General features: G+C 38.0%; 1 protein-coding gene across 2 annotated transcripts in view; it reads left to right on the top strand.

Annotated features, from left to right (window-relative positions):
* LOC135072976 (insulin-like receptor) overlaps positions 1-20,105 on the top strand; it is an 84,167-nt gene that overhangs the window by 52,963 nt on the left and 11,099 nt on the right. The window contains exons 7-19 of one of the 2 annotated variants that reach the window (XM_063966986.1): positions 279-460; positions 6,306-6,458; positions 10,805-10,964; positions 12,646-12,787; positions 12,875-13,089; positions 13,511-13,685; positions 14,162-14,394; positions 15,031-15,207; positions 15,570-15,760; positions 16,168-16,330; positions 17,211-17,405; positions 17,795-17,949; positions 18,448-18,612. In XM_063966986.1, the coding sequence (XP_063823056.1) occupies positions 279-460; positions 6,306-6,458; positions 10,805-10,964; positions 12,646-12,787; positions 12,875-13,089; positions 13,511-13,685; positions 14,162-14,394; positions 15,031-15,207; positions 15,570-15,760; positions 16,168-16,330; positions 17,211-17,405; positions 17,795-17,949; positions 18,448-18,612 (2,306 nt within the window). Of the gene's footprint in view, positions 1-278; positions 461-892; positions 974-6,305; positions 6,459-10,804; positions 10,965-12,645; positions 12,788-12,874; positions 13,090-13,510; positions 13,686-14,161; positions 14,395-15,030; positions 15,208-15,569; positions 15,761-16,167; positions 16,331-17,210; positions 17,406-17,794; positions 17,950-18,447; positions 18,613-20,105 lie in introns of those variants that run through there. The other variant, XM_063966981.1, reaches the window with a different exon arrangement.

Raw genomic sequence — 20,105 nt, 5'->3', positions numbered from 1 at the left:
GTAATTTCCCAAAATGCTCTCATTTTGCTTACGTTTAGTACAGATACTTAAATATGTTGCTTTAGCTAGAATATCTTGGAGACTCTCTATGTCTATGGAATAGTAATAAATTTTAAGGGAAATATATACTTGTATACCTAAAATTAATCATTTTCATTTAGGTATATGCTGAAATGTGTATTTATTATTGTTAAATTATCGAACATCTCCATATAACTCCATGGTGGCTTTAGTGTGTTAACATGGTTGTTTTTGTAACAAGTGTGGTATTGTGGCAGTATGCCCGATCGAGTGCGAGCCGCAGCACGGCTGCACGGCCGACGGGCGCTGCTGCAACGCGTCGTGTCTCGGCGGCTGCACCGGCAGCACTGCCAAAGACTGCTACGTGTGCCAGAACTTCTCCATCGGCTACGGCTCCGAGCGCCGCTGCGTCGAGCAGTGCCCAGCTAACACTTACCAGGTGAACATTATATCTACGGATATTTGGAATAAATAGTTCTATACTTACGCGTCGTATCTCGGCGGCTGCAGCGGCAGCACTACCAAGGACTGCTACGTGTGCCAGAACTTCTCCATCGGTTACAGCTCCGAGCGCCGCTGCGTCGAGCAGTGCCCAGCTAACACTTACCAGGTGAACATCATATGTACGGATATTTAGAATGTATCGTTTTGTCATAACGCGTCGTGTCTCGGCGGCTGCAGTGGCAGCACTGCCAAAGACTGCTACGTGTGCCAGAACTTCTCCATCGGTTACGGCTCCGAGCGCCGCTGCGTCGAGCAGTGCCCAGCTAACACTTACCAGGTGAACATCATATGTACGGATATTTAGAATGTATCGTTTTGTCATAACGCGTCGTGTCTCGGCGGCTGCAGTGGCAGCACTGCCAAAGACTGCTACGTGTGCCAGAACTTCTCCATCGGTTACGGCTCCGAGCGCCGCTGCGTCGAGCAGTGCCCAGCTAACACTTACCAGGTGAACATCATATTATTATGTACGCGTCGTGTCTCGGTGGCTGCAGCGGCAGTACTGCCAAGGACTGCTACGTGTGCCAGAACTTTTCCATCGGGTACGACTTCGAGCGCCGCTGTGCCCAGCTAACACTTACCAGGTGAACATTATACATACTCGTATGTGCGGGTATTTAGAATAAATTGTTTAACAGTTATGCGTCGTGACTGGCAGCACTGCTAAATAATTGCTATTTGTGCCAGAACTTCTCCATCGGATTTGATGCGTCATGCGGCAAAAGAAGTCTTTTGCAGAAAAAGTGATGAAGTGAGAGTTTTCGCGAATGAAAAATCCGCCAGATGGCAATACGTAGACGCGAGGTCCAAATGCTGCATGATTGGTTATTTTTATCATTACATTGACAGATATGTCAAAATCCACCAATCACGCAGCAGTCAGACCCCACATCCACGTCCCGCCATCTAGCGGATCTTTCATTCACGAAAACCCTTTATTAATAAAGGGGAAACTACCGTTTATTAAGTTTGTACATTCTTGCACATACAGTGTAACAATGCCGACACAGTGTCCCAGATGTCACAAAGTTGTGACTTCGGGAGGTCATTTTGTGTAACGGCTTATAACTTAATTATTATCATTTACAAAGATCTAATTGAGTTAACTATGTTAAGGCGATTAGAGTCCTCAATGACCTTGGGCGTTTGACCTTCACGCCGCGAGCAACACCCGCGTACCCCGCACCAAAAACTCCGATTTGACACCGATCAAAAATACACGGGCATAGGTAGATACAGAATAGAAGCTCTTTCTTCATACATTACTGCCTATTATTTTATATAAATGTTTGTTCGGGTGGAATCTTGCAAGCTGAATTAGTTAGACTAACTTCCTCACGACAACTAGGCTAGATGACAAAATTTCAATTATTTGTCCGTCAGACAGATAATTAGAAAATATTAGACTCATATTTTTTATTTTCTTTCATAATTAAATAATAACAGTGCTAAATCGAGTTGAAATGGCGCGATACGCCACGCTTGAGTAGAAGTTTTACTCAAATGTGACGTCACGCGAGATTTCAACTCAATATAATACTGTAATTATTCGATTATGGAAAAAATTAAAAAATATGAGTCTAATATTTTCTAATTATCTGTCTGACGGACTAAATAGAATTTCGATTTCATTACCCAGTCATCATCCCTATTGGAACGCATTAGTACCTAGTATTGTCTATGGCCTAAAAAAGCAAATGTTTCTGCTTTTGTCTATTGTCATTATACAGTGTGAGTCACGTTAAAGTGTACATATGAAAATAGATGAAACTAGACCTGTTTTTATCGACAAAAAAGAGGTCAAAAAATTTTTGAGATTTTTTTTTAATTTTTTATAGAATTTTTTTTCTTCCAATTACTTATTGTAAAGAAAACTTAATAACTTTTAAACTAAGCGGTAGATCCTGATAAAATAAAAACAGTAATAATGCTAAATAACAGGCAATACTAAAAAAATACATAAAATACACAAAAAAGGCCAACAAATAATAAAAAATGATACTTTAAAAAAAAAACTGCTTAAAAATTCGTGTTTTTTTTGGTTATTTGATAAATTTCTCCAAAAAATGCCCCTATAACCGGTGGTTTTTATTACTTTTTATTGTTCTCTATCGTATTGTCTTTGTAAAACCAAAAATCGCATGTCTCTATCCCTATCACAACATTTGCTATGATCGTTTGAACAAAGGCCTGCCACAACATTATTCTCCGCTACAGGTAGAGACAATTTTAATTTTAACTAAAATGCTTATTTTACTTCGAAATCTTTTGTTTTTATTTGAAATCTAACTTGTCTTTATCAAAATTACAAATCTAGAGCCATTTTCAGTTTTGTTGTTAACGAAGCGTTGAATGGCGCGCCCGGAGAGGCTTAGTTCAAACGATCATTGCAAACGTTGTGATAGGGATAGAGACATGCGATTTTTGGTTTTACGAAGGTAATACGATAGAAAATAATACAAAGTAATAAAAACCACCGGTTATAGGGGCATTTTTTGGAGAAATTTATCAAATAACCAAAAAAGCACGAATTTTTAAGCAGATTTTTTTCAAAAAGTATCATTTTTTATTATTTGTTGGCCTTTTTTGTGTATTTTATGTATTTTTTTAGTATTGCCTGTTATTTAGCATTATTACTGTTTTTATTTTATCAGGATATACCGCTTAGTTTAAAAGTTATTACGTTTTCTTTACAACAAGTAATTGGAAGAAAAAAAAATCTATAAAAAATTTAAAAAAAATCTCAAAAATTTTTTGACCTCTTTTTTGTCGATAAAAATAGGTCTAGTTTCATCTATTTTCATATGTACACTTTAACGTGACTCACACTGTATTACTATACAATAAAGAATTTATTATTAAGTTAAGTTATTCTCTCTGTGTCACTTATGAAGAATAAACTGAAAATGTATTTGTCTTTTTATTAGAAATCCTTCATCAATTGATTGAGTTAAAATTTCGGATATACATGTAATTCGGGTGACAATGCCAGTGGCCCCATAGCGACTCCGGGATTAAACGATTCCATCGAGTTTAGGCTCGTATGATTTGTATTTATTTATTATTATACCTAAATAATTTCATGTCAATTTTCTAAAAATGCACAATAACTTAAAAATCTTGAAAACGGTGATATTTTTACTGGGGTCAAAATTGGACGTTAGGGAGACCATGGCGAGGCCTATCGATGGTTGAAGGGTTATCCATTGTTTTTGGGACACCCTGTATAAGCAAGTACCTAATGTTATGTAAGTACGCTACTTTGAAAATCATGAGTCTTCAATTCTCTAAGGTAAACTGCAGGGTCTGATGATGGAGCTGGAATGTGGCCATAAGAATAGGCTAGTTTCTTAAAAAAATACTTTTGGTCCGTCAATTTTACATTATCAAAAAATATTGGACACAGGATATTTTTATTTGTCAATTAAACAAGTAATTACGAAGATATGATGCGATGAAATTCCGCGTGACGACACAAATCGCCACATTTTTAAGCATGCCTTGACGTCATGTGCCTCATCTTCTGAACTTTGGTGCGTTTCATCTCTTTAAATTTTCATAAGTTTAAAAATGTGAAAAATACATTTAGAGTTTGTTTTTGGTAAGTTCACCGACGGACTAATTCAAACTCTTGCTACTTTCTTGCTTTATCCACGAAACATCCCTATTCTTCGAAATTATTACGATCTACAAACGGAAAATCTCTGCTACTACGCCGCAGTAAATTCCCCATCATAAATAAAAAGATTTTTTTAAAACAAGCTCTTGTATGCTAATAATTTTGGTTTCATGATGCTCCTAAAATTCATCACCTTATAAGAGGAATTCAGTTTTTATCTGCGAAACTTTTTAATAATATAGGTACGTTTCATGGTTTGGTAATTTAGGGAAGTTCATTTGCACTTAACATGAAAAATATGGTATCAATGTACTGTGTACCTATGCACCTTCAGTGGCAACAACAAGGTCTACTGAGTACCTATAGTCTACTAAAGGCATGAAATAGATTAATTTCACTAAAAATTAAAACCAACTCCAAAACGATTACCGTCGCCCATAGACACCCGCAGACCCAGGGGCGTTACAGGTGTTATTTTTAATTGTGGTATTTTGGCGAAGAAACATATTGAAAATATAAATTGTTTTCTTCACGTAAATCGATTAAGTTACAGATTCTGACTAGCACCTAATTTGGATACTGATTGCAAAGGCCTAGTAAATAAATAACGTAATAATTTTTCTACTTGTATTTATCTAGTGCAGTTGTTTTGGAGTCAATTATAGTTTTTTTACACTAATAGATTCTATTCAGGTAGAAAATAGCGTCTGAGCGCGTCATAATTCAATTGTATCATCTGACTGCACGTACTCTATGAACAATTCTGACATAAAATCTATTGTCGAACAAAAGCTGGGTTGCACCATCTTACTTCAACTTTGACAAGCGTCAAAAGTCTGTCTAACTCCATACAAAAAACACCGGTTATCGCCAAAGCTACGGTCAAAGTTAGGTCACTTCAGGTGGTGCAACTCAGCCAAAGAAAAAAATCATTTTGATCGCTAATGTCAGTTTGCAGCGAGTGACACAACCTCCCCGTCTGAAGGCCAGCGGCCGACTGCCGCCCGCACCCCGCGAAGGCCCCCTCAACAGCAAAACGTTCGGAATTTATCAAAAGTAAAATTTATGAATGAAAGTAATGTTCGATTGAAAAACGCAACGTGTCATTTAAAGATTAAAGAATTCCTAATCTATTCGTGCAAAAATCTTTTAAATTAACATAGCCGTTTTGGAGGAGTAGGGAATTTAAGTAAAAAATCGATGTCCCGTATTTATTTTTTTAATCCAAAACAAAGAGACGTAGCGAAAATTCAAACGTCACAAATGTAGTCCTTGAACTGTTGTATAACATATATTTTTTTCAACTATTTCTATCCAGCAGTAAAAGAGGAGTAGGCTTTACAAAATGCCCATTTGGCGCGGATTGAGGACTCTAATCGCCTTAATCTTGAAGGTTGTTAAGACGTTTCATATGGTATATGAAGTGACGTAACATTGTTTACATAAATATTTCAAAAGAGTAGTAATAATAATTGTATATTGTTAGTAAGAAAGTACCTACTACTTACTATGTTTCTAATAAAACTCATAAAAATGAATTAAAAACTGCAAACTGGGCGATAAATTTTATTATAAGTAGGTAATTCATATTATTTGATAACGCTGATCCAATCCAGTTAAATTGCTACGGTTACTATCGAGGTAGAAAAAAGTACAATATAAATGTACAATATAGCAAAGCAAAGTACAATGATATAGTATACTTATTTATTATTGTTATTCTTAAAGGCAAATTCAACTGCGGCTGTGCGTGTAAATGGATTTGCGATGCAGTGCAGAGCAGATATTAGTTATAAATCAAATCAAGTAAAGGTCCGAATGCTGCGTAGGAATATGGCCAGAAACATTATTTATTTCACTAAACCTAGATGCCATTTTATTTCACATGATCCATGTGAACTGTACGCGCCATAAAGACCATAGTTGCTTGATCCTACTTAGTGGTCTTTTCCGCGCTCCATCGCTTGCAGCTCGGCATACTAGCACTCTTCTCATCAGTTCAAGTCATTCAAATAAGCGTGTAATCTTCATCGGCCATATTTTTACCTACATAAAGTCAATGACGTTAGCTGTTTTTGTACATTTTACCCACTCATCGTAAATGACGTAACCGTTAATGTAAACGTAATAAACCAAACTATAGCGAGTGTAATGTTGACAGCTGGCGCGTCGTTGCGTCACAGAGCAAGAGTGCCGCCAGATGCCGGTGCCTACTCCCGGCTCGCTCGACCTGAACCGGCCGGCGCCCGTCATCAATGCGTACAAGATCCTCAACAGGACCTGCGTCTACAACTGCCCTAGCGGCTACATGGAGGTATGGAATTGAGTAGACTACCATTAACCAAAATTTCAAGGCAACTCCTAAAAAAGAAAACAATTTTACCCTTGGAAACCGAATAATGCTTCAACCACACCAACGCGTGCAGATCGCTATCGCCGGCGCGATCACAGCGCGATCATAGGCCAATGACAGGTCGCGCGGACTGTCATGGGTCGCGCGACCTGTCATTGCCCTTGATCGCGTCAGCGATAGCGATCTGCACGCGTTGGTGGGGTGAAAACCAAATTTTCGCCCCAATCAAGTAACTTCCAAAAAATGACGTCATAGCTTGTCTTTACCTACAGGCTAGCCACGTTTTGGTATGTCATATAACAATTCATTAGCATGTCAACTACACGAAACAAAACTTCCCTTATGTATGGACTTATGCGGCCATGCGACATGCCATGCCTCTATTTAATACTTACTAGTATTCTTGTAAGCAATGTAAGACAGAATATATTGGCAAGAAGACGTTTACTTAGTTGACATTGATTTTATTTTTGTAGCTCATTACCTAAAAATTATGTTGATTGCTGGATTGGCAAGTAATTTATATCTGACCTCAGGGCATCGTCGCTATGACTGAATTGTAGATGAGTGAGATAGTTTAATACAATTGTTTAAAAGTTTTTATTAACTTCGTATGTTAAACTCTATTCAAGTACACAATTTGTTTTTCTATAACCGACCTAATTTAACATAACGATCGTAACGTAGTACGTTATTACGTCAAATTCAAATTCAAATTATTTATTTGGGTCATTCCATAAAAATCTGTATATTTTCGACGTCATTTTGTCCTAAACTTTTTTTAGATGCTTTTGAATACTTTATTAGTGTAAATTATAGTTTATTAATTAATTATGTTATGTCTAAAAGGGCCAGTCACTTTATGCTTTATTTAAGGAGAAATAATAATTTACAATTTTTTCATACTACATTACAGTAGTACACATTTAATAAGGCGCGTCGTGAATCTTCGGCCACGCAGACAAGGACAAAATTTTTCCGATTATGTTCCCCGTCGCACTTGCGCAAGCCCCGCCCATTTCATAATTACACTGCAGGCCAAGTACGGGGAATAAAATATTTATCTTTTTGAAAAAGTTTAATAGAGTATTTAAATAAATAAGATAAGATAAGAAAAACTTTATTTGACACAAAAATAAAAAATAGAACAAATACACTTGTGCTACCCGTCGTTGTTCCCGATTTCCATAACACAAGTGCTTTTGCTACATACTTTGGGATCGATCGGAGCAATGTACGCGTCTAATATGTATTTATTTATTTACTTGCTTTTGCCCGCGGTTTCACCCGCGTGAAATTTAGTTTGTCATAGATCGTCATAAATTATAGCCTATATGTTATTCTGGGTTATAAACAATAATAAGTTTCATCAAAATCCGTTCAGTAGTTTTTGCGTGAAAGAGTAACAAACATCCAGACATCCAAACTTTCGCATTTATAATATTAGTAGGATTATTTTTGTGGGATGTATTTAATCCATAATTTAGAAATGTTATAATTTGCATGCTACATAATATAATTGTAGCGAATTACGATAATTCACTTTATTTTATTTATCATATCTTTAATATACTGTACTCTACTAAATGGCAAATAAATATTTGAATTTCCGAATGTGAGAAGGTTAATGCTGAATCTATGAATGAATTGTGAATGTGTAGATGTACGGAGATTGGAGGCTCACAAAAATAAAACACTTTTTTTGCCACTAAGTGTACTTTTGTCAGAAACGCGTCTACGCACTCTAGAGTATGGCGGCTGACTAACATGTGTCACAGCACTCACAGCGCGCGCAAACATGACACGCGGCGCGGACCAATACCGGCACAGGAAGAAGACGCGCCGTGCGTGGAGTATCCCGATTGGTCAATAGCATTTCCCGCGCTACTTAAATTCGTCTTTTGCGCAGGTACATCGGTGAGCCTTATTTAATGTGTACTACTGTACTCCTATATGACTTTTAATAAAGTATAAAACTTAGGACCTTAACATTTATAGATAAGTTAATATACTTAATGTAGTTGTTTTGTTATTATCACTATATAAAAAATGACATTCCCTAACTAGTAACTTAGTCCCTAGCGCCGTTTAAAGCTAGGGCCTGATGGTCTAGGGACTGACGATTGGGAGTAAAACTTAACACAAACGCAGATTAACTTTATATTATAAGATTCTTAATACGATGTACCGAAAATAGCCAAAAAACCACACGTAAATACTATTTAAATTATATACAATTTCCTATTGTAATCAATAAAGCTACTCAACTAGGGACTGACGAAGTGACTGAATCAACACATGTTTCCGCAACAACTGGCACGTTTGCACTAATTCAAAAAACGGCTGCCGCAAAGCCAGTATGGTATGAGGATACCTTCGTATCGTACTTTAAACTCAACTAAATGTCATTAACTCTAAATACATATTAAAGCGCAAAATTATAAAATCAGTGCGTGGCGAGGGAATGACGCTAAAAGCTGTGGACTCTTTTCCAACTAAAGAAAATCAAATTATTGTTTATTGAAACCGCAAAATATTAATAGAATTTGGTGTAATATACGTTTAAATAGATTATTCGTTAATTAAAACAAAGGATCAAGTTGATGTTTCTATAAATATGGGTTCTAAAACACAAACTTTTGGAGTACGGACATGCCTAGGGAATGACGTTTTGGGTAATTTAAAAGGAATTTAAGATGTTTTAAAAATAGTTTTAAAAATATAAATGGGTGATGAATAAAACACATTGCGAGCTGTTATTTAACAATTTTGGAATAAAATATTAACAAATATTCCATGTGAAATGTGGCGCGGACTAAGAGTTGACATATTTTTGTGGAATGACCCATTTGCAGAATGTGGTACATTAGATGTTACATAATGAAATGGAGCAGGACACATTCGCCAGATATGACCCAGCATGCAAATATTTTACACAAGTCAATTTATTATTAATTAAAATTCAAATAACATCTACCTAATTTGCTTAGTCAGAATAATTCCTCCAGTCATAATATTCCTTAAGTGAATAAAAACAATTTGTATGTAACCAATTTGTCAACCCTATTTTGAATTCCCTACCATGAAGCAGCTTAATATAGTCAGGAAGATTATTAAATAGTTTAATGCACATGTTATATGCATTTCTTTTGTAGATATCGTAACGACATGGTGGTTGGTACAGGAGATTTACGTACTGCGCTCTTTGCGGTCGGACAGAGACCTCTGTTACTTTTTGAAAGTATTCTGGGTGTGATTTGACCATTAAACACGCCTTCAGTATATATGTCATAGTCAAAGGTCGATATGCAGTCTCTTCGCGGAATGACTGGTCTATCCTAGGTTTGACCAAGGCCTTCAGGCAAACCCCGAAGTAAATTCTTATTTCGGCCTTTGACTAAGTCAAACCTAGAAGTGCCTAAACGGTTCAGTCAAACGTCGAAACAAATTCAAGTCAAATTATGTGAATATTTCAAGGGTTCACCTGTTTACGTTTTAATTAATATCAAGTAAAAAACTGCAACAAGTCATGTTTGCTGTATGGGAGCCCGCCTTGAATATATAAGTACGTTATTGAATTATTTATTTTTTAAGTGAATGATTCATGAGATACGAGGCTGGTGACAGACAACATTTAGCGAAGTCATAATAATAGGGTCTAAACTCTTTATCCTTTAAGGTAAAATTAGTAATTAATCAAGATCAATCTAGAAACACTGACAACCAACCTCAGTACTGTACAAGTTTAGTTACTTGTACCTTCACCTAAAGCTAAAGAGATAGCTGCGCGTGCGCGTGAAAACCGACCGTCGTAACGCCTATGCAATAAGTTCGAGATCAGAATTAAGTATAGTTTAGTTTAAAGTCTTAATTGAGGTTTGACTAGTCAAACCCCGATTTCATTAAATTGAGTTTCGACCTTTGCCTGACCAAATTAGTTACTCCTAGGTTTGACTAACATTATTTAGTCAAAGGCCGAAATGTTTGGGCTTTGACTAAGACTTCTAGTCAGACCTGAGGATTGACTAGTCAAACCTAAGAGTGCCGGAACTTCGAGGTTTGACTATAACATATACATACAAGTCAGCGGAAGAATTTTGAGTGTTCTAAATAATGGTCTGCAGCTGTCCGTAGGCAGTGCATAGGTCATAGCCCGTATGCATTTTTTTTTGGAGCTTTAACACCCTTTCAATATCTACAGAATTATTTGTCTTATTTGACCTTGACACTTTTAAAATCGAATTGACGATCGGGGCGTTCCGAATGATAAAAATACATCAGTGTAACCACACGTGTGTTGTTGTCAGGACGGTGACGTCAGCAACGCTCGCTGCACGCCGTGTCCAGGCCAGCGCTGCAAGCGGGAGTGCACCGGGGCCAAGATCGACTCTGTCGCCGCGGCGGAGCAGTTCCGAGGGTGCACGCACATCAAGGGCACCCTAGAGATAGCGGTTCGGGCCACAGGCGGTGAGTTGACGGTATTATTGGCATCCCTTATCCCCCCAATGACCTATTATAGATACAAATACACCCCCTTAGGTTTTATTACATTTTTCTTTTTTAACCTGGTAACATGAAAATGTGATGTAAGAAGTTTAGATTTTGCTTCTCTTATAATAACTCAGAATCGTCCACTGGGCTGAACAGTTTAGTAAAGGTACATCCACATTAGTAACAGACAAGCATTACGATACACTTATGGCACGTGCAAAGAATCATTCCATGGAATTATAGCCTGACCAGGAACATAAAAACCCTGGCATAGAGGCGCTTCAATTGCATTTGATAGTGCAACACTGAGTACAGTCGTACATGTGTTAAATTAATAGGCTAAATTTATGTATCAGGATTCAGGATTACGGGCTAATTTGATATTTTCATAATTGAACGAAAAATATTATTAAAGGTAACCTGGTTTAAATAAATTAAATGAAACCATCAATCGAGCTAGTAGGATTTATTTTATTATTCATCAATAATCAAATTCAGAACTTGAATATTCAACTGCAATGTCTGCTCATGAACGCTTCAAACTCCGTACTTCTTTCCCAATTCCATAAAATTCAAAACTTAGAAAATAACAAAAAACTTTAAAATGGGTAGTTGAAACAGACTACAGCTAATTTTCATAGTGGACTGTACTATACGATAAACATATCAGTCAATTTGACAACCTTTGTCGGAAACATTATTCAATGAAAATATTGTCCGAACCCATAGTATTTCTCTTCGACAAATACATTAACACACCGTGAACCACTTTTCTTTCACGACTATAAAAATATTTTAGCAATTTAATTCACAAAATCAATTGCACATATTTAAAATAAAATTTGTTTACACTTTGACAACAATAGACTGACATGCAAGGTGACATGTCAATGAAGTTTTCAGTTACTGTTGCCATTAAAAGAAATTAGTACCATTAGTTTTCCGCAACATGGCGAGGGTTTTTATGTTCCTGGTCAGGCTATAGCTGTGAAGACGGTGCGTGCGCGGGACGCGCGGGTCTTACTATGAAGAAATCACGACTACATATTTCGTTTCTGAATAATATGTCTAACTGTTTAATTTACAGAGGCAAGTAATCTTGATAAATTGACTGACTATCGGTCGTTCAGCACGATTCTTCTATTTCATTATACAGAGATCAACTGTGAATGGATTATTAGCCTGATAAGTGTAAACAATGCACATTGCATATAAGTAATTACGTAACGCATAACTAAGATAACATGGTACGGTGAAAGATACTAATCATTGGCGTAGGTCAGATATGATATTAAATAACATAGATAAGGTTTGCAGTGAAAATCTCGCTTCTACTCCCAGCCTTATTAATTATTCATAGAGATTTATTAACGTATTGATATGTCATATTATGTAGACGCAAGACCGAGATAAATCATACAACTGCAATATTATTTATTTGTAATGATTGGATATTTTACTAAGTTTATCTCATTATAATATACCTACTATGTTGTCATACTTTATGTAGTGTATCGCAAATAAAATTAAGTATTCGTGAACAGGCTAATTAATTAACGTTAATTAAATGTGCGAGAATGTAAATTCGTTCTTTCCTGATCTTCCCCGTTAATATTGGGACCAGAATTTTTTCAATTGTTTTTGTCATTCAATGCAGGTAACACCATGGTCACATTGGAATCGTTGGGCGAGATTCGAGAGATCCACGGGTGCCTCAAAGTGACGAGATCTTACACGCTCATCTCATTGATGTTCCTGAAAAACCTCAAGAAAATCACTGCTATACCAACAGAAAACAAGTAAGTATAAATGTTTTAAGTACAAACATTATATCGATATTAATCTATATTTTCATGCACTGTGATCGAAAACTTTTGTGTTTGCAGAGGTCAAGCCTTACACATATTCAACAACCCTAACCTGGAAATATTATGGGATTGGTCAGTGCACGGACCGCTGGATATAACTGGAACTCTGTACATACATTTGAACCCGAAGTTATGTTACCATCAGATACTGCCTCTTCAAAACATGACTAACCCGCGATCGAATTTTACCGAGATAGAAGTCTCTGAAGATAACAACGGCGACCAGGCTTCATGTGAGTTTATTTTTGCAACTCTTTAACTATTACATATTTCTCACTGATGACGTGTCAGATTAGATCTTAGATATACTCTGGTGTATACTTAGGCCCGTCGCCCACGGCGACTTTTTGTAGCGATGCAGTAGCGATTCTGTTGCGCATTTGCATCGATACAGTCGCAATGCGGTCGCTAGCTATACAGCTAGCACGTTTACTACGCACGACAGAAGCGCGTTTATGTGGATGAGGGCGTATGCATTTCTAAAATGCGCTTCTGTCGCGATGCAAACGCAATACTGTCGCGCTTCTGTCGCAATGCCGTTGTCTCCCCGATGTTGTCCGAAACGGTCTGTCATGCATAACTTTTAACCGCCATATCTTCGAACTTACTTCCATAAAAATATAGATCTTACAGCTTTATGGTTATCTTATACAGGTTCTCCCAAAAGCCTCCAGCTGAAGGTGAGCAAGATAGGCCGCAACTGGGTGGTGCTGCAGTGGGACACGTATTGCGTGGCCGACATCCGCAAACTGCTGGGTTACTCCATCTACTACATCCCGGCGGAGAATGACGTCACGCTCTATGAGCACAGGGACGCGTGTTCCGACTTGTGAGTATCCTATAGTTTGAAATAATGTAAAGATAGGCTGTATGTGAGTGGCATTGCAAAATGACGCGTATTGCATTATATCTGCAAGCAGCAGGGCTGGTTTATCTTGAGCATTAAAATTCAGCTAGGTCATTTCCTCTTATCTCCTCAAATATCCGTACACATCTTCCTTTCCTACTTTATATCATCTAAAAGGTGCTATTGTATATTATGTGACAGTATCTTGGTTAATTCAATTGACATGAATAATATGATGAAATGTCTCTCCTCTCTCTCTGACTCCGTTTTCTCCCCTGATTGTCTAGAACAGATCACAACATCGATAAGAACGTCTGAAATTTAGATTGAGTTAGGTTTCATTTATGTTATAAATGGTGTCGTTCCAAGTTTCGTATTCTTGTAACTGTCAGTTTTGGTGTACATACCGAGCGAGGGTCTATGGTGAAACTAATAAGCTCGTCAATAAATAAATCTAGCTGGAACGTCCTCGACTTCACCATCGACGAGGCGCGCGGCCACAGCAACGGCACTAACGACGACTCCAGCCAGCTGCTCGGCGACATCTGCAAGCAGTCGCAGCCGCAGTTCAAAATCATCCGCTCGCTGACGCCGTTCACGCGGTACGCGGCCTACGTCAAGACGTATACCACGCAGCAGGACAAGAAGGGAGCGCAGAGCCCGATCATTTATTTGCAGACGCTGCCTGGACGTGAGTTGTTCATTTTTTCATAAATCACTATATATTATAAAACAATGTCGCTATCCGCTGTCTGTGCCTATGTATGCTTTGATCTTTAAAACTTTTTTTTAAATAGAATGATTCAAGAGGAAGGTTTTGTATGTTAAATTTGTACCCGTGCAAAGCAGGGGCAGATCGCTAGTTACTGATAAAGAATAAGAGATATTTCAATTGCTTTGATAATACTCGTATTTATTCTAAGCAGATTTATCCTCTTTGTTTATTTACTAAGCATGAATATCTCATGAATATCTTTGGACTTTTTACTCAACGCTATCTGAGACTAAATAACTTGTATTACAACAAATAATATAATCGTAATACATTTTTTGTGTAAGTATGTCTTGTGTAAACCCAGACTACAACAAAACAAATACAATTACAGACATTATACAAACAGATATCATGCATCAAATATTTGTATTGTCATATCGAAACTGCAAACTTTAGTGCAATAAACGAATTCTTATCCACTGCACCGAATCCCGTATCATAAATTCCAATGTTATTTCGAGTGAAAAGTTCAAGAACAACTTTAAAAATTCAGCAAAAATGGTAATTATGTGTTATGAGATAAGATACAATTTCCTGGCTTATTCTATCCAGGCCCCAGCCCTCCAGCGGGCCTGACCGTAGAGTCAACGGGCCCGCACTCCGTGAAGATCAAGTGGTCGCCTCCCACCATGCCCAACGGGACCATCATGTTGTATCATGTCAAAATACAGGCCAACAGCTACAACCGGCCCAAGATCCTTGCCTGGCGCAATAATTACTGCGGCAATCGTAAGTTCAACAAGTTTATTTAGTACATCAACACCGTATCTGAGCTGAAAACCTATATACTCGTACATTTCATAAAAAAACAGATTGCATGCAATCGTAAGTTCAGCAAGTTTTTTAAAATACATGAAATCCGTATCTGAAACCTATATACAAGAACGCTGACAGATTGCAGCGTGTTTACGAATTCATTTCAAACGAATTAGATTACAAACCTACAAAGTCCGAGTTAAAATATAATATTTTTCTTATTTATTATTTCTGAGGAACACAACAATAAACAGTGATAACAAACTTATCAGGTTGTCTTCTGACTTCACCGTTAATAATGCTTATCTGTAAAAAATATGTCATATTATCTACAGCGAATGCATTGGCGAATATAATCGCCGGTCGCGGCGAGAATATTCCTGAGAAGGAGGAAGCCAAGACGACGGGGGAGGTGAAGAATGGCTCTTGCTCGTGCAAGGAGGAGAAGTCCGGAACTAAGTTCACGTCGCGAGCGGAGGAGGAGCGCGACGAAACCATCAACTTTGAGAATGGCTTGCAAAATACGGTAATATACTACTGATCACCTGAATATTCGTATACGTATCCATTATTATAACCGCGGACTTTTGAGACGGATATGTCACTGCTGATAAACAATTATAGATGACCCACGCTGAACTGTCCCGCCAAACTCAATGACAGGGGGGCGCTACCATCGTTCAACTATATGGTTTCCAACATGGCAAAAATCTGAACCAGCGATCCGGTATTGACGGTGGCGCCCCACTGTCAATGTCATCGACAGGACAGTCCAGTATTTTGGAACTATAACAATGTTTTGTCTATTGACTTCTTATCGGCTATACTTGCATTTACTGGCAGCCGGAGAAATCTGGTTAATAGAGATAGTAAAGAAAACAATCATGCTTTTACCATTTTCACATACGTTTACAATTTTTTTTATTGTCTTAGGTGTACATAAAAACATCGAGGAATGATAAGAACTACGAGAGCTCTGGAAACAGTCGAGCGCGAAGATCCGTCGACATGACGCTCAATAGTATGCTGGTCATCCTCACGGAGAACCACGACCCCGTCCTCGGCCTAAACTACACCAACACTACGGACAACGAAAGTAAACACCCTAAATTACCCCTACCTTTACTTTACATGTGAATATACCTTAACGCATTCCCCCATCATAACATTCATTCGCCACCTTGAAGCATACCTCCTCTATGCTTGTTCTTCACTCTGTCATGCTTGCCAACGTTCACGAACCTCATCACGTCCATCTTAACATTTTCGTTTCAGCCAAATGCAGTCGCGTCCAGCCTAATGTTTGCGTCGTAAAGGACAATACTACAGGTTACTACCACAGACATTTTTGTTTTGTCACGGGTATCCGGTTGCTGCATGCACTATCATCACAAAACACCGATTTCCACGTTAGCATCGTTTTTTTAAGTTTACCGGAGCAAACCGATCAGCATGACTTCAAAGTAGAAAGTAAAATTGATCTGCATGATATAAAGTAGATATAGTTGTTCACGATACATACTGCGCCCACCTGAATGATTGATTTTATCTTGCATGTATGTGGTAATTTTCAAATTAAGTAGATATATTATTATTTGATATTGGATTTAGAAAGCATCTCATTGAATTTTTTTTTAAATATCGGCTTTATTCAGTGATCAACAAGAATTAAAAAGTAGAAGGAAAAGGCACTAAATATTGTTTATAAATTATACTTTATATCTTATCTAGCCTGACATATTTTACAAGCGTACATAGTTAAAGATGTAATATGACATTTAAATTAACAATAACAATCCCAAGTTCATTGAGAGCAAAATAATAAATAGTTTATTCCCTCCATATCTATGAGTAATTTGGTTTGAAATTTGGGCAAAGGATTTGGTCATATAAATGTGCCGTTTGGCGTTTTTACGTATGCATTTGGAAGAAAATGGTATACCTTGTTCGAGTATTTAAATAGTTTTGATTTACAGGGTACGTCCAGTCGTTGTACTACGAGTTGTCAAACAACACCAAGTCTCTGACCGTGACTGACATGCGTCACTTCACTTGGTACACTGTCAACGTGTGGGCCTGCCGCCACAAGTACGAGAATGAGAGCGACGAAGAGTACGCCGACACCTGGTGCTCTAAGCGCGCATTCAACACCTTCCGTACGCTTGAACTCAGTAAGTAACCTTTGATGCTAATTTATCAGATGTATAAACAGTTACAGGCCTCTATAAGGCCCGGTTTCCACCAAACCGGAGAGAGGTGAGATGTGTTTGATTGAGGTTGAGAGCCATCTACGCTCACCTATTGTCCGGTGAAGCTGAAAAAGCTGCTCACGGCTATCAGCATAGTCCGTCCAAAAAAAAAGAGATGTGTTTGAATAACCAATCAGATTTCGTTATTCCCATCTTACCTCTCTGCTCAGATTTGGTTCGAAGATTGATTATTCAAACACTTTGGTGGAAACCTCTTCTCCTCGCTTTGGTGGAAACCGGGCCTTAAACATCATCGATGGCTGTTTGTAAGTCTGTCTTAATTGTTGACAATGTATAATTTTGTTCTACAGCAAACGTAGACGTAGCGGCCCGCTTGCAAGCGGAGGTGCTGCCCTCTAACAAGACCTTGCCCGAAGTGAACGTGACCTGGGAGCCGCCGCAGAACCCCAACGGATTTGTCGTCGCCTACAACGTGCACTACACAAGGATTGAGGACACCAATCAGGTTCGTTTCATTCTTAGTCTGATGTAATATTTTAATGAGTGCGTGTAATATTCTTATACTCGTATTCACAAACGATATTTGCATAGGTGAAGTAGCAAGTCGAACGCACAGCGCGCAGCGTTGAATAGAGCTCTGTGATTGGTTCATGTGTGACCCTGTGCGTCCACGCGCATTGTGAGACCTCATAGTAATGTTTGTGAATACGGGCGTTAGTATTTGCCAGTTGATGCCACTGTTGAGCGAGATCCTATTATTTAACGTTTCGGGTGAGGATGAAGTGATAAGAAATTGGAAAATATGATATTATAACTATTGTTAATTTTAGTACCTATCTTAAGTTATAAGAGACAGTTTCTATAATATGAAACTACGCTCAAGTAAAACTGCATTCAATAATCAACTCCAGCTTGTGTGTTTAGGCGTCGCGTTTATAGTTATTAGAACTCAGGACTAATATTACGTTGTGAATGTAATCGAAAATGAACCTTATTTCCATAGGCACAAGACGTAGGTCTGCAGACGTGCCTGATGGCGGACGACTACGAGAGCAACGGGCGCGGCTACCTCATCCGCAACCTGCTGGCCGGCAACTACAGCATCCGCGTCACACCCATCACCGTCAGCGGCGCAGGAAATGTATCCGACATCTACATTTACATACCGGTTAGTGCGATATCATCAATCGTCAACGTACAGCGACATCACAAAAACCTTTGTTGAAATATAGCTCTTATTATAATTACACAAAATGCCACAGTGAAAGCATTCTTAGTATCAGCACAGAATAATAATAAGTACTACGTACAGAAGTTTTAGTTCGCGAAGGTATTTAAAAAAAAAATGCTCAATATCATTAACAATATGGTGTAATTTAGCCTGTCTCAAAAGTCAAGCACCATTTTGTTGACAAACGTCAGTAATCGGCACTGCGCCGAAGCTATAGTTCCAAAATACTGAACTGTCCTATGCATGACATTGACAGTGGGGCGCCACCATCAATACCGGATCGCTAGTTCCGATTTTTGCCATGTTGGAAACCATATAGTTGAACGATGGTAGCGCCCCCCTGTCATTGAGTTTGGCGGGACAGTTCAGCGTGGGTCATCTATATATGTATAGATGTGACGTGAGGTGCCAAACTGCGGAAAATGGCGGAGGAAATACATGATTTAGCATGAATTATAATGAATAATATTAACTACTTATTTGCCTCTCAGTGTCTTGAGGTAACTAAAAAAAGTACATTCTATGTTTTTATTATTATTTAGGCAGTTAAATACTGCACAGTATTTAGTACACCATTTTCTTCCATCATACACAAGAATACGCGTGCGTGAGTCAATGTTCGCTCGTATGTGAGGCCTTGTGGAATAGTATCCTGTAGGTGGGCCATCGTGCGTGTTTTGTTTTCGATGTAAACTCGCGGAGTATTTAGGCAGTTAAATACTGCACAGTATTTAGTACACCATTTTCTTCCATCATACACAAGAATACGCGTGCGTGAGTCAATGTTCGCTCGTATGTGAGGCCTTGTCGAATAGTATCCTGTAGGTGGGCCATCGTGCGTGTTTTGTTTTCGATGTAAACTCGCGGAGATGAACAGGCCTGGTATCAGCTTTAAATACTGCTTAAGAAATACGGTTGACATCCTCGTTTTGTAAAATCATATGCCTGGTGTGCCGAATCCCTTAAAATCTTCCCGCTTTGATGGAAACCGTACCTTGAAGAGTACCTAAGCCCACTGAGCTGTCAACTTGCACTTTATGTAGAATCTTTTGCAGTACCTACTCTGAATCGAAAGCTTCCACATAACATACATAAAAAATAACTAAACAATATGACTCACAGCTTACAACTTTCATCATCACAATCATCACGGTAATAATATCTATACAGTACTCCAACTCGGCCATATTTTTGAAATAAATGTCAACAGTCGCGCGGTACGTCACAGTATGACAACATGCGATAGGGCTGCCCACCTACAGTAACCAGTTTAATTACATCTGCCTACTTAGAATTTCTATCTAGTTTTTTTATTGTATTTTTTATTTAGTTAGACAAACAAAATACTTTGTGAATGGAATAGGTTAAAAATGTGTGATGTTTTGTGATTCGTAGATTTAATTTAGTAAAAACTACTTAAATAATTTCGA

This window comes from Ostrinia nubilalis, chromosome 1, assembly GCF_963855985.1.
Source record: "Ostrinia nubilalis chromosome 1, ilOstNubi1.1, whole genome shotgun sequence".
Classification (NCBI taxonomy): Eukaryota; Metazoa; Arthropoda; class Insecta; order Lepidoptera; family Crambidae; genus Ostrinia; species Ostrinia nubilalis.
Note: the sequence above shows the minus strand (reverse complement) of the source record. Positions and strands in the feature narration are given on the sequence as shown.